The following is a 14,423-nucleotide window of genomic DNA, read 5'->3' on the forward strand; positions in this document are numbered from 1 at the left end:
TACATTTTTATAATTTATACAATCTGATTTTCTGGATTTTATTTTGAATATTCTATCTCTCACTGTTAAAATTAAGCTACCCATAAAATTTATAGACTGTTCATGTCTTTGTCAGTGGCAAACTTACAAAATCAGCAAGGGATCAAGTAATTATTTCCTTCACTTCACTGTACTTGTAATATGGGCAATATTTATCCATTAAGTCAAAGACTGTAGGCCTGATTATTTTAGGTAAGTTGCTCTCAAACCTATCTTAGGATGTGTGCACCCCAGTTCCAAGGGGTATGTCCACACAACCCGCACACACCGTGTTCTAGACACGGTGTCACTCCTCTTGCAGAGACACTAGTGTTCTCCACAGGGGTAATGTATCATCACACACGATCAGGGTTCTGGATTCTGCGTACTTTCGTTGCGTTCTCCCACTGAGAACACTCGCATCTCTGAGAGCATAAATTGATATGCTGAGGCCGCATATCAGTTTATGCTGCGTACAAAAGAAGCACAGTGGGCATGGGATTTCTATACATCTCATCCACTGTGCTTGTACTATACAATGTAGCCTTTTGGATGCAACAATAAGGAACTTTATAATATATTTTAGACAGATTTGCTTCTTTCTTTGTCAGAATAGATCAGTCATTATTAAACTTCTTAATTCTGAGGTTTTATCTGTATGCAGTGAAGACATTCCCATTACTAATATAGGAAATGGCAGAGGTTACTGATGAAAGTTTATAATGAAGGGAAGAGGGAGGAGCTAGAGGTAGAGGGAGGAGTTGGAGGCAAAGGGAGGGGCTAGATGCAGAGGGAGGAGCTAGAGGCAGAGGGAGGTGTAAGAGGCAGAGGGAGAAGCTAGAGGCAGAGAGAGGAGCTAGAGACAGAGGGAGGAGCTGGAGGCAGAGGGAGGGGCTAGAGACAAAGGGAGGAGCTAGAGGCAAAGGGGGGAGCTAGAGGCAGAGGGAGGAGTAAGAGGCATAGGGAGAAGCTAGAGGCAGAGAGAGGAGCTAGAGGCAGAGAGAGGAGCTGGAGGCAGAGGGAGGAGTAAGAGGCAGAGAGAGGAGCTAGAGGTAGAGGGAGGAGCTAGAGAAAGAGGGAGGAGCTAGAGACAGAGGGAGGAGCTGGAGGCAGAGGGAGGGGCTAGATACAAAGGGAGGAGCTAGAGGCAAAGGGGGGAGCTAGAGGCAGAGGGAGGAGTAAGAGGCAGAGGGAGAAGCTAGAGGCAGAGAGAGGAGCTAGAGGCAGAGAGAGGAGCTGGAGGCAGAGAGAGGAGCTAGAGGTAGAGGGAGGAGCTAGAGACAGAGGGAGGAGCTAGAGGCAAAGGGAGGAGCTAGAGGCAGAGGGAGGAGGTGGAGGCAGAGGGAGGAGGTGGAGGCAGAGGGAGGAGCTAGAGGCAGAGGGAGGAGCTAGAGGCAGAGGGAGGAGTAAGAGGGAGGAGTAAGAGGCAGAGCTCCACCCCCTCCATCCTCTTCTATCCACATAGAATCTGTCTAAAAAAAGTCATTGTGCTTTCATATATTGACATTATATACTATGGACAACAGAGGGATTTCAGACAACATAGATATAAATTGCTTGTCATAAACCATTTGTCAAGATACAGTATGTAGTAAGTATCATGTGAGCGTAAACACTATGCTAAATACATATTAAAAGTACATTAGTTCAGTATTTAAGAAATTAATTTTTAGGAAAACTGAAATATAGCTTAAAACAATTCTCTAGGCTATTTTGGTAATGAGGATGAGTTATCTGCTAATCTTTTTCTCCCTGATGTTTAGTAGCTTTTAATTTATAACCGTTCTGTCCTTGATATAATGAATATCTCATCTCGATGCGCCGTCTTCCCGCTGAACTTTCGCTGAGCTTGTGCTTTTTCTCAGAAGAAAATCTGAAGACGCAGATCTACAGTTCAAAGCACAACTTATTTACACCTTTTCATGGATGTAATCGAAAATGTGATTTGTCATCATCATGAGACGGATCCATCCAGTTGTCAGGAGTCTGAAATGAATTCTTATTATTCTGAATGGGGCAAGTTAGACGAATTCTGCTCTGATGTAATGTGTGTATTGGATTGCTAATGATTTGGATAAGCTCATCTGTCAGTACTTTCTCATTTCCAAGTTGTTAAACAAATATACAGCACATTCCAACATGGGCATAAATATAACACCATATCTGTAGGGAATGATTGTACACAGATGCTGGATTACAAAACAAAGTTAACCAGCCCCAGAAGAGAGGGCTCAGCAGTTTCCCCAACACACAGGCCTGGATGAGAAGCCTCAGCACACATACAGTTACACTCTGGACGCCAGAGATAAGCAGAAAAGCCGCTGTTTGACTTTCATCGCTCGCTCTTTCATCCTTTCTTTTGTGGAATAATCCATCTGTGGAGACATCCCACGGAAAACAGCAGAATTGTGTACACCACAATTACTGGCTCCATTTTTCCAGCTCATCATCCCTCTATCATGCCTTCTCTCGCTATCCTACTTTTTAATCCACAGAGATAATTTCCGGTGCACTTTGTCTCTGTCAATGGAGATCTGTTAAGCGCACAAAGCTGAACATTGGCATCTATCTTTATACAAACAGCAATATCTCAGTCTTTATCTCTGGAAAATACTTCTTAAACCTAATAGTCAGCAGTTGTTGCAAAAGAAAACAATGTGTTCACCAGCAGACAGTGCAGCATAATAATGATGTCTCATAATTCATAACTTTAAGGGCAAAAATGTATAAAGATTGATGTTTGGTGTGGTCTCCTCCATTATCTGAGAACGTTCCCCACCTAGGAAGTATTTATTATCTGTCATGGTGGCTCTGTGCCAGAGGTCAACTGTTAAGGCAACCTGGTTTAGGCCGGGGCCACATGGGGGACTAATGCGATCCTCGCAAGACACTCGGCTCACACTGGCAGTATAGCGGGAGCCGAGTATCATGCAAATGTCACTGCGACTGAGGTACGATCATGCGATCGAACCTCCAGCTGAGAGGGGGTAGGTCGGCACTGAGAAGGGGAGGGCTGGCACTAAGGAGGGGTGGGAGGGATTTCTCTCCCTCTCTCCTCCATTGCCAGCTATTGCCATTCTCGCCCTGCACCGGTGTACCGCAAGTGCAGTGCGATTTTTCTCTCGCCCCATAGACTTGAATGGGTGCGAGAGAAACCAGGAACGCATTACAGTCGCAGCATACTGCAATTGTTTTTTCGGTCCGATTAGGGCTGAGAAAATAATCGCTCATGGGTGCTGGCACATAGGCTAATATTGGTCCGAGTGGAATGCGATGTTTTATTGCATTCCACTCGCTCCGATTTTCATGCCATGTATCTTAGGCCTTACTCAATGTCTAGGTTCTTCTATCAGCAAATCTCGGGGCACTATGTCATAGACCACCCCAATGTATAAGAAAAGCTGCCCTGGTACAGGATCTACATACAGTAGTCTCATCATGGCAGGTGACACTTTAGGGGCAAGGGAGCACACTTACTTCATATAACCTCAGATTATGCATACTTTCTCCAGGAACATTTATTTTCAAACATTTCATGACCCAGCAATTTTCCCTAATTCCTGACCAGGCACTTTTTTTTACAATTTCATGTTTCCGTCAGTTTTATATTATTTTTTTATGGTATCTGGGCAACATAAAGAAAAAACCTAAATCAATGTCTATATTCACATTTTTTAAAATTCTTCTTATGACTACAACGGACCACTAAAAACATTGTGACTTGTGTTCCCCTTTCCATAGAAATTCTATTTATATATTGGAGAGATTTTTTTCATTTGGGTAATTAGGGAGTGTCTAGAAATAGCGATTCAGACTGGCAGTGTCTTTCTTTTTTAAGTTTAGTGTTTAATTAATTTATTTATTTAGTCATGCTTTTTCATTTATTTATTCTCTCATTTATGTTGAACAGTGTGCCCCCCCCTGAAAAGGAACCTATCAGGTGCAATATGCACCAAAACCATGAGCAGTTCTGGGTGCATGGGCGTTTTTTCCCCTGGCTAGTTCGCCCCCTTAGCATGTTATCACCCTCCTGTGGGCATACTAACATGCTAATGAATACGCAGCATCAGAGATATCTCACCTCTGCTGCCACTGTGCCCAATGCTGGATTTCGGCTCAGTGCACATGATCAGAAGTCCTGGACTTCTAGGAAGTCCGGGGACGTTCTGATCCTGTGCACTAAGCCGAAAACCAGCGGTGGCAGCAGAGGTGAGCCCGACCATGCCTCTAGCACTGCACATTCATTAGCATCTTAGTATGCACACAAGAGAGTGCTAACATGCTAAGGGGGCCAACTAGCCAAAGGAAACGACTAGTCACTGGCCTCATTAGCATATTAAAAAAAATTGTTAGAAATACTTGTTCTAAAGATTTCTTTATCTATGCTAGTGTATACAGGGACAGTTAGGCAGGGATTAACAATATGCACCCAGAACTGCTAATTGTTCTGGGAACATATTGCACCTGAAAAGTTCACTTTAAGACCTTTGGGGGGCATTTGAACACATTGGTTTTATTGCTGCTTTCCTATGTAAGTGGGGCTGGTACATTAGGCCCGGTTATAGAAGTAAATCAGTTTCTTCTCTGCACAGAAGAGCTGTCTGGGTTTTGTTAGCTCCTGTATTCTCACTACACCCAGCAATCACATGATCACTGGCCAGAAAAAGAAAGCACTGTCAGTGCTTCCTAATATGTATATGTAGCACCCATGGGGCAAGGGGTTAACTGTTAAGGCTACTTTACACGCTGCGATATCGGTACCGATATCGCTAGCGTGCGTTCCCGCCCCCATCGGTTGTGCGACACGGGCAAATCGCTGCCCATGTTGCACAGCATCGGCCGGACCCGTCACACATACTGCGACGTCGATGTGACCGGCGAACCACCTCTTTTCTAAGAGGGCGGTCCGTGCGGCGTCACAGCGACGTCACTGAGCGGCAGCCCAATAGAAGCGGAGGGGCGGAGATGAGTGGGACGTAACATCCCGCCCACCTACTTCCTTCCGCATTGGGGCCGTCGGCAGGTAAGGAGAGGTTCCTCATTCCTGCGGCATCACACGGAGCGATGTGTGCTGCCGCAGGAGCGACCAACTACTTCGTACCTGCAGCTCCAACGATATTCGAGAATGGACCCCCATGTCACCGATGAGCGATTTTGCACGTTTTTGCGACGATGCAAAATCGCTCATAGGTGTCACACGCAACGGCATCGCTAATGCGGCTGGATGTGTGTCACAAATTCCGTGACCCCAACGACTTCGCATTAGCGATGTCGTAGCGTGTAAAGCCCACTTTACTCTTCGCCAGGCCGGTGATGTCAGATCTGGGGATGTCACGGGTGGCCCTGCCCGGTTTCGTGGCCCCGAGGCGTACAATAAAGGGAAAGGATGATGGAGGATGGGGATGATGGAGGTTGTTTTGTGACACCACCTGTGGTATGCGACCAGGGATTAGCTGCCGCTGCAGGTGATGTCCTCCAGGGCTGATGGTGTCGCAGCAAGGGTGGTTCTGCTCCCCACAGGTGGAGAGGGCCCCGGGAAGGTGATGGGGAGATGGTGGCTGTTGGCGCCAAAGCAATAAAAGAGTGACACTACAATTGCGGTTCCAGGTCTTTTACTTACAGTTCGTAGATTGCCCGGAGGCACCAGTCTCCGCTGCGATTAAACTCCAGCCGATGCCGGGTAAGTCAAATGTCAGAACTGGTGTGGTAGTCTGTGGGCCCTTCCTCCTTGCGCTTTTTAGTGTGGATCCCCGTGACCGGAAGTGCTTGGGGACCCCGATGTAGTGTTAAAGTTCCTGTCCCGTCTGCAGGTGCCACGGGTCCGTGGTGGGGCCTGGCTTAGATCACAACCCCGGACTCTATGTAGCACTGTACTCCGGGAACTGTGGTGGCCAGAGGGACATACAATCCCCCTGTCCTGCAGATTCTGGTGATCCAACGTGAAGTCTTTTCCACCCTAGGGCTCTGCACCCTGATTAGTGCCGATTCCAAAGGAGCAATGAAGCTCTCCCTTCAGCAACCGTATTTCTGCTCCGTCCACAGGAGCTACCGGTCAGCAAGCTCCTTCACTGTCGTCTCCTGCTCCTTCCAGTCTGCCCGATCCTAACTATAGAAGTTCTGAAGCACTCTCTATAGCGACCGTGTTCTTCTGAGTCTCAGACTATTCTGACGTGAAAGTGTGTGTGTTCTCTCTCTTCCCCTGTAATACCCACACCTATCTGATGACTCACTGGTGGCTGGGAAAAACCCGTTATTATGGTAACCACCTTTAGCCCAGTTACAGTGGGTGGCTGCTAAGCTGCGTGTGTGTTGTGCAAGTGAAAACCAGTGGTTAACCTTTTCCTTACCCGGGATAAGTACTGCACCTTAAGTCAAATGCAATAACCTGTGGCGACTGAAGCCTCAGGGGCATCACATATACACAACAGCTTGTCCATTCAGCTGCACACAGCTATGGAGAAGGCAGACATGATAATAAATCATGTCTGCCATCTATGCAGGGAGTCCAGCTGTGTCTAACTAACTCAATGACGTGCAGAAGCTTCATTATGTAGTGAAGTATTGGAATGTCAGTGGAAAATAGAGAGAGGACCACCCAGACATTTTTAATAAATGGGCGGTCCTGAAATGGTTAAAGTGGTTTTCTCATTATCATAAATTATTGGAAAATAAACAACTTCTCAACCTAATCTATTAAAAATCCTTTGTGTTCTCAAAAATAAAATAATTTTCACTGCTTAGAACCTTGAGAAAGCACTTTTGCAGACTGCCCACAAAAAATATAGTAAAAACAGTCCTTTGTTTCACACCATTAAAAAAGATACACCTTGTAACACCACCAAGTGCGTGCAGAGCCGAACAGCGCATGATAATTATGGAAGCATTGGGCCATATTCTTTGTTCTCCTCTTAATGATTACCTAACTTTCATAAATTAGATGCTTTTTGGAAGTTACCTTCTCCTTGTTGAGAGATGCTGTGTCCTCTCTAGTCTGGTGTACACTCTTATTCTCTTGTGTCTGCCAGTCAGTGGATGGTAGGACCTCGGACGGGCTCAGAAAGAAATCTGGGTGCTGAAGAGAAATAATATTCATGTATAGATATAATCTTGGGGGACACAACTATCCTGAAATTGACCGAGATATTCAGAGAGCTACGTAGAATGTACATAGTCATAAGCATCTGTGTCTGGCTCATATGCAGAATACACCACTGTGAAATGACTAGTCTTAGTCATTTGCTTCTTCGTGCCACTCTACAAAATGGAAGCATTAGTGTGTAATAGAAGATAATGATAGACATCTGGGGTGTATTTGTGAGTAGGCTATAGTGTGTGTCTGCATGAGCTTTATTCATTACTCTATGATTAACACAGGACTGCAGCAAAGACACGCAAATCTCAGGCCAAAGCATGAAAAACTGACATTTACAGACATACATTTCCATTTCACCCCTCCAATCCAAAGCTCTTTAATCAACCTCTTTAAGGGCCTGGGTCATACGATGCTGGCACATCTACCTGTCGCCATTGCCAGCTCCTCTTTTCTGTCACCTGTCTCTTTTGTAAAAGCTGAATTCTGCCCTTACAATTAGCAGCATAAAATCATACAAGCTAACATTGCTTCCATGGCCTCTCATTTGTTTAAATACCCCAGATGTAAGCACATATCTTCACAGGCGTTCTTTTTTATGTTTCCCTTTGGTAGGCATGGGGTTTAAGTGATGAGTCTCGGAATTAATTCAGTGGCTGCCATCAGAGAAGGAGGGCGGTTATTTATTGCAGCTCAAGGGTAAGAAACCCCTGAATTATTCAAAAGGTCCCCTCCTCTTTTTTTCTGTTCTGTCCCATGGGGGAAATTAAGCAGAAGCTTCTCCTTGTCCACCTCCCACTAGCCCTGAGGGGTGATATGAAAAGATATCGACAGCTTGTTAGTTCAGATTATAAATGAGAGAAGAGAGAAAAGCCAAGAAGCGCGATGGGGGGAGAAGTAGTGATTGACAGAAGACGGCGTTCCATATTGTCTTCAATTGTTCAGGCACTTGTGATAAATGTTCTTGTGTGTTTTTTACATGATCTCAGTAAAAGTACCCCATCATCCAGAGGGCACGATACAGAATTGTACAAAAGACTTATGCCAATAGCATAGAGGAATACAGAGCATCGAAGAGAAGCAGAAAGAGACTGATAAAATAGAGCTGAATGCGAACAACAACAACAAAAAGAAGCACAGGAGGAAAAAACTCTGGAAAAGTAACCAATAACATACGGAAATACTGAAAAAATGTCTCCTCTTACCTCAGTCTTCAGCAGTAGGACCTGCAGTGACACACAGGGAGCCTCACCCAAAACGGTCTTCAGCTCTGTACCCTAGGGTAGAAAAAAGTTTAGAAAGGGCTACTTTGCCATATCCAAGTACTGTGAACCACTAATAATTCCATTAATTCTTTCCATTCAAGAAACGGTTCATTTCTATCAGGTAATGACACCGAATTGTTCATTATTTCAGCTCATCTACTGAGTTTACCTGAATTGGTACACCAGTTATGGTTAGGGCCTTGTTGCTGGTACCCGATATCAGCTTGTGATAGACTTCCATGTCCAATGGAACCACTGAAAACCCACAGTTGTTGGACAGGTGCCATGGGACACGCCTGGAATCTAAAATATAACATATATACTGAATAAGATTGATGGCACACATATATGACATCACATTACACAACCTAGTCTCTTTGCCACCAGTGAACCTGTCAGGTGCAATATGCACCCAAAATCACGAGCAGTTCTTGGTGCATATAGTGGAACCTTGGTTTTAGAGTAACTTGGTTTGAGAGCGTTTTGCAAGACAAGCAAAGCTTTTTACAAATTTGTAACTTGGTTTAAGAGCAATGCTTTGCAAGAAGAGCAAATACTCACCGTGCACAAGTCTGGTTCTGTCCTTTCACCGCGCTCTGAAGGTAACTTTCTATACATATGTACTGTGTACTGTACACCGTATACCATTGTACAGTACAGTATATACTATACAGCATGGCTATCAATTTGCATTTGTGGATACAGTACTGTACTTTCTTTCTGCTAACCAGTACAGCACATTGCTTGTACTGTACCTCTCGCACACCCACAACTTATTGTGAGCTAAAGTGCAGCTTAATTTGCTTTATATGTTTTTTACTGTATTGTACAGTATTTTGTATTAGTGTAATGTAATTTTATATGACTACAGTACATTATTTTGTATTACTGTAATGTTTGTATAAATACAGTAAATATTTTTGGGCTGTGGAACGAATTGTCTGTGTTTCAATGATTTCCTACGGGAAAATTCATTTTGATATAAGAGTAACTTGGTTTAAGAGCACACTCCCGGAATTATGCTCGTAATCCAAGGTTCCACTGTATTTCTGATCCCTGCCTACCTGTCCCAGCATCTAGTAGCATACATAAAGAGATCTTTGGAAAAAGTATTTCTAAAGATCCTTAATAATATGCTAATAAGGCCAGAGACTAGTCGCAAGGGTATTAGTTCCCTTGGCTAGTCGGCCGCCTTAACATGTAAGCATGTCCCTATGGGCATGCTAACATGCTAATGAATGCACAGCGTCACAGGCATGGTCGCTCTCACATCTCTGCTGCCACCGTGCCCGCCACTGGATTTTGGCTCAGTGCGCAAGATCAGAAGTCCCGGACTTCCAGTCATGCATACCAAGAAGCCGTTGTATGCGTCCTGACTTCAAACTGGTGTAGTGCGCATGACTCGAAGTCCTGGTACATTCTGATCATGTGCACTTAGCCGAAAACCAACGGTGGTCGCAGAGAGGTGAGATCGACCATGCCTCTGACATGCACATTTGTCGCGGGCGGGGAAGGACGCCGCTGCGCTGCGCTCGCTAACGCTCTGGTCCGGCGCTGCTGCGATGGCTGCTCGGTGGCTCAAGCGGTGGGCCGGATCCGGGAACTCGAGCGGCGCTCCTCGCCCGTGAGTGAAAGGGGGTAGTTTGGTTTGGGGATTTGGTCTGTGACGCCACCCATGGGTTGTGGTGAGGTTGGGCACCACCGCTGCTGGTGACGGGGATCCCGGGAGCGATGGCAGGGAGCAGCTGGGATGTTGTTTTACCCCTCCGTGGGTAGGGGTTGGTGGTCCCGGGGCCCGGTGAGATGACGGGGAGGCAGGGTTGGATGGGTGCAGGGTTGCTTGGACTGCGCAGCGCGGTGCCAGACGGCACGGTAGTACTCACTCAGCCACAAAGGTACGCAAAGTCTCTGGTAAACCAAACGGCTGGATGGACGGGTCCCGCAGCCGGCTGCTGTGGCTTCTCCCGGACAGTTAGTGGTGGCTGCCTTTCCCTGCACCTTTGTGTATGTTCGGTCCCGATGGATTCCCATCGGTAACCCACTCCCCAGCGTATATATGTGCCGGAGGAGCCCTTTTGCCCGCAGGCTCTGGCCCTTGGAACTCTAGCTGTGGCGGTAGCTGTATTTCCTTTTGCTGGTCGGACGGTTGCCTTCAATTGGGTCTTGGTTGTTAGGAAACCCCTGGGGTTCCGGTCACTGACGGATTTGACCTCTAATGGCGACTCCAAGCCTGGTCGGGGTCCGCAGGCCCTGCCTGAGTGTGCTGGCTTCACTTCGCTCCCCGGTTCGGTACCGGCGGGCCAGCACCCGTCCCCGGTCCTACGGTTCCGCGTTGATTCGCTTCTCCTGCAGATGGCCACCACCGTCTGCCAACCTTGCTCTTAGTGCCCGGGCCACTCACCCGGACACGGTCAGTTTGCTCCTCACCTACCACTTCCCTAACTGATCTCTACTTCTCACTCACTGATCTGAACTCACTTCCTTTTCCCGCCTCCAGGACTGTGAACTCCTCAGTGGGTGGGGCCAACAGCCTGGCTCCACCCCACCTGGTGTGGACATCAGCCCCTGGAGGGAGTCAACAAGGATTTTGTGTCTGGCTGATGTGCCTGTCTCAGGGTGGGTGTGTATGTTGTAGTACCTGTGACGACCTGGCTAGTCCAGGGCACCACACATTCATTAGCATGTTAGCACGCCCACAGGGGCATGTATGCATGCTAATGGGACTGACTTGCCAAGCTAACTAATGCCCTTGCGACTAGTCCCTGGCCTCAGTATCATATCATAAAGGAGCTTTACAAATACGTTTTCTAAATATCCCTTTATCTATGCTACTATAGGCTGGAACAGTTAGGCAGGGATTAGAAATATGCACCCAGAATCACTCTTGACCTGACAGGTTCCCTTTAACCTCATAACCAATATCAGATCCATCACATTACACACCCTAGTCTCTTTGCCACCATTAACCTCAAGTCATAACCAGTATCAGATCCATCCATAGATTGATTTTGTGCTAAATATTAAGGTTATTTGAAGTTGACCTTTAATTACCCTTTATCCCCATTTGCAGAACTATAAATGTAATGGCTTAGTGAGATTCCTTGAATATATGTCCCTGTAATATATCATTAACATTATAGATAAAGGGGCAAGAGGACAAATGGAAGAACTAAAAGGATTTTTTCTTTCTTGAACGTTTAGATTGCTAAATTAAACTGAGCACCAAGATATGCAATTTGCATATGCTAAACCAATGGACAGTGTATGGATGCTGAATGTCATTCCATTCTGATATTTCGTGAGCTGTCACATGATTGCAATGTTATAGAATTACTTGAATTTAGTTGTGTTCTGAAATTCCCCATTTAAATTCCAATTTACGCTGAATTTTAAAGAAATTTCTATACTGAGCTGCCTCTTCATCAGATGTTTTTTCTACTATAAAGATGTATCCATGCTGCATGGAAATATGTATAAGCAAAAACAGATAAGTCCCCCAGCCATGAACTTAACTCAAGAGCATAATCTGAAGTCAAATAAAGTTTTAACCTCATAATCTGAAAGGAGATTCTAGTTCCACGCTCCCAGGATCCAGTAGTGTTCTAGTGATAATTTACAGGGCGCAGTGAAGACGTCACTGATACAGCCAATCACTGGGCTTAGTGCCTCTTGTCGTCTACCATGTAGGTCAGGGGTTTCCAATCTCTGGCTCATAGGCCCGTGATTTGTGGCTCACGGCTATCTGTAAGCTTGGTGCATTAGTATCAAGTCTAGCAAATGGCTATAAAAAGTAGTTTTGCTTCCACCAAATCATGTGTCTCACCCCTGCTTTTCTAATACACTTCTTCTATATTCTTTATCCTGCACAATCAGTTATAAAACTATAAAAAATTAGTATTATGTATCAGATAATTCCTTGCTTAATTATACCTAGTTTTGGCTTTGGACAAACTAGTTAATTAATTAATTTAGTATTTTAATTCATGTTTAACTCTTCTATTGTTAATATATTGTGGCAATTAAACCAGTTATCTAATACTTTTACATTGATGCACCCCCTCCGATCAGCTGTTCTCGCTCCTGCTGGTGGCTGCACACATCCAGAAATGCTCTGTTCCGGAGCTGCCCTGTCTTCTGATAGTGGCCACGGGCGGTACTGCACTTTCACCTCCCATTTAAATCAATAGGAGATAGATGTTTCTGTACCCGGCCGCAACCACTATCAGAAGACGGGACCGCACCGGAACAGAGCGTTTCAGGCCGCCTACTGCTGCCACAGGCACCAAGAGCAGCTAAATGGTGGGGGTGCCAGATGTTGGACCCCAGGTGATCAGACATTTATGACCTATCTTAAGGATAGGCCGCGAATATAAAAGTAGTGGATAACCGCTTTAATACTACCTCGTGTTTCTCTTTTTTGATTACGTAATAATATACCTGTCTTGAAAAAACAAAGACCATTGTAAGCCCCCATACACATCAGACTAAATTCAGTCTAAAGGTACTTTCACACTTGCGTTTAGCGCAGTCCGTCACTATGGAGAATAGCGCAGTCCAGTAACACACTGCGCTATTCTCTATAGGCTTGTATGGATGACGCACTGTAACGCAAGTGTCAGCGTTTCATCCGCTAGACGATGCAGCGTCGTTATTTTGACGCTGCGCCTGGCGGGAGGAACGCAGCATGTAACGTTTTTTTGAGCAGCGCAATCCGTAGCATTTCACTGCGCATGCTCTCTCTGGCTCCCTGCACCCGTAACCAAGGTAAATATCGGGTAACCAAGCAAAGTGCTTTGCCAATATTTACCCTCGCTACGTGTGCAGGGAGCCCGACACTTCCCCGTTTGGCACCGCCCCCTCCTGCACTCCACTCCGCATGTATGTACACACACACGCACACTCACCTGTCCTCAGCGCCATGGCCCGCTCGGCTCCACCCACTCCGCACTTCGCCCCCGCACACATTCTCGGCGGCCGAACGATCAGCTGAGCGCCCGGCAGCCGGCATGTGAGAGCGCTCAGCTGATCGACTGGCCACCGGCATGTGAGAGTGCTCAGCTGAGCGCCCGGCAGCTGGCTATTGAGAGCGATCAGCTGATCGTTCACAATAGTCTGCTGCCGGTAAAACTGTAGAAAAGAAAAAAAAAAAAAAAAAAAAAAGCTTTCCGTTGTTTTGTACGATCCGTAGCATCCGTTGTGCCACTATATGCAACGCATCCGTTGCATCCGTCACACAACGTAATGCTACGGAAGCCGTCCAACGCAAGTGTGAAACTAGCCTAACATGCAGATTTTAACAGAATCCGCTGATTGCCTTTTGTGTTTGATGGCTTCCTGATTCTCCCATAACAAATAATGTCAGGCAGATAAGGCCCGGGCAGTCTGAATTTCAATGTCTGACCTACCAGTGCTGTATGGCCGTTACTTTCTCTGCTATTTCCTTTCAATAATCCGAACATTTTAACTATCTGAACGTTCCAGTGTATTGGAGAGTCGGGAGAGATAGCTGTCGGCCGAATGATGGTTTGGCTTATGGCCATCTAATGTGACTGTGAGCACTAGGGGCCTTTAATACAGGCTAATAATGACTGGCAAAATTAATATTCATCTCCTTCACAATTATTGCTCATGTAAACATGGACAGTGCAATCATCTGTCAAATACACAATCCTCATTTGTCTGCTGACCGAATCTTTTCATAAAAACCATTTATTGCCCATAGTATATCCCTCTGTATAAACAGGGATTTGCTGCTGACAATAATACAAACTGTATGGGCACAACGATCGTAGCAACAATCATCCATCTCCAAACAATTTGTACATGCCTGATGGTTGTCACATGTAAAAAGAGTATGGATGTACTTTTTATATTATAATCCGGGGCAGTTTATTTCTCCATTCTAAAATCCCTGTATTACGGATAATTTACTGATCATTGGGGGTCCGACTAACGGATCTCCCACCTGTTCCAACAGTGGGGCTCTGCTGAATGCAGTGAAGTACAGTGGTCAGGCTCCCTGCATAACTCACAAGCCTTGTGCAACCTCA

General features: G+C 45.7%; 1 protein-coding gene across 1 annotated transcript in view; it reads right to left on the minus strand.

Annotated features, from left to right (window-relative positions):
• The window catches only part of CCDC33 (coiled-coil domain containing 33), a 188,955-nt gene that overhangs the window by 98,071 nt on the left and 76,461 nt on the right, over nt 1-14,423 (minus strand). The window contains exons 12-14 of the mRNA XM_075343568.1: nt 8,543-8,676; nt 8,314-8,385; nt 6,974-7,090 (exon numbers count right to left, since the gene is read on the minus strand). Coding sequence (XP_075199683.1) covers nt 6,974-7,090; nt 8,314-8,385; nt 8,543-8,676 — 323 coding nt within the window. The remainder of the gene's footprint in view (nt 1-6,973; nt 7,091-8,313; nt 8,386-8,542; nt 8,677-14,423) is intronic.

Source organism: Anomaloglossus baeobatrachus, chromosome 4 (assembly GCF_048569485.1).
Source record: "Anomaloglossus baeobatrachus isolate aAnoBae1 chromosome 4, aAnoBae1.hap1, whole genome shotgun sequence".
NCBI lineage: Eukaryota > Metazoa > Chordata > Amphibia > Anura > Aromobatidae > Anomaloglossus > Anomaloglossus baeobatrachus.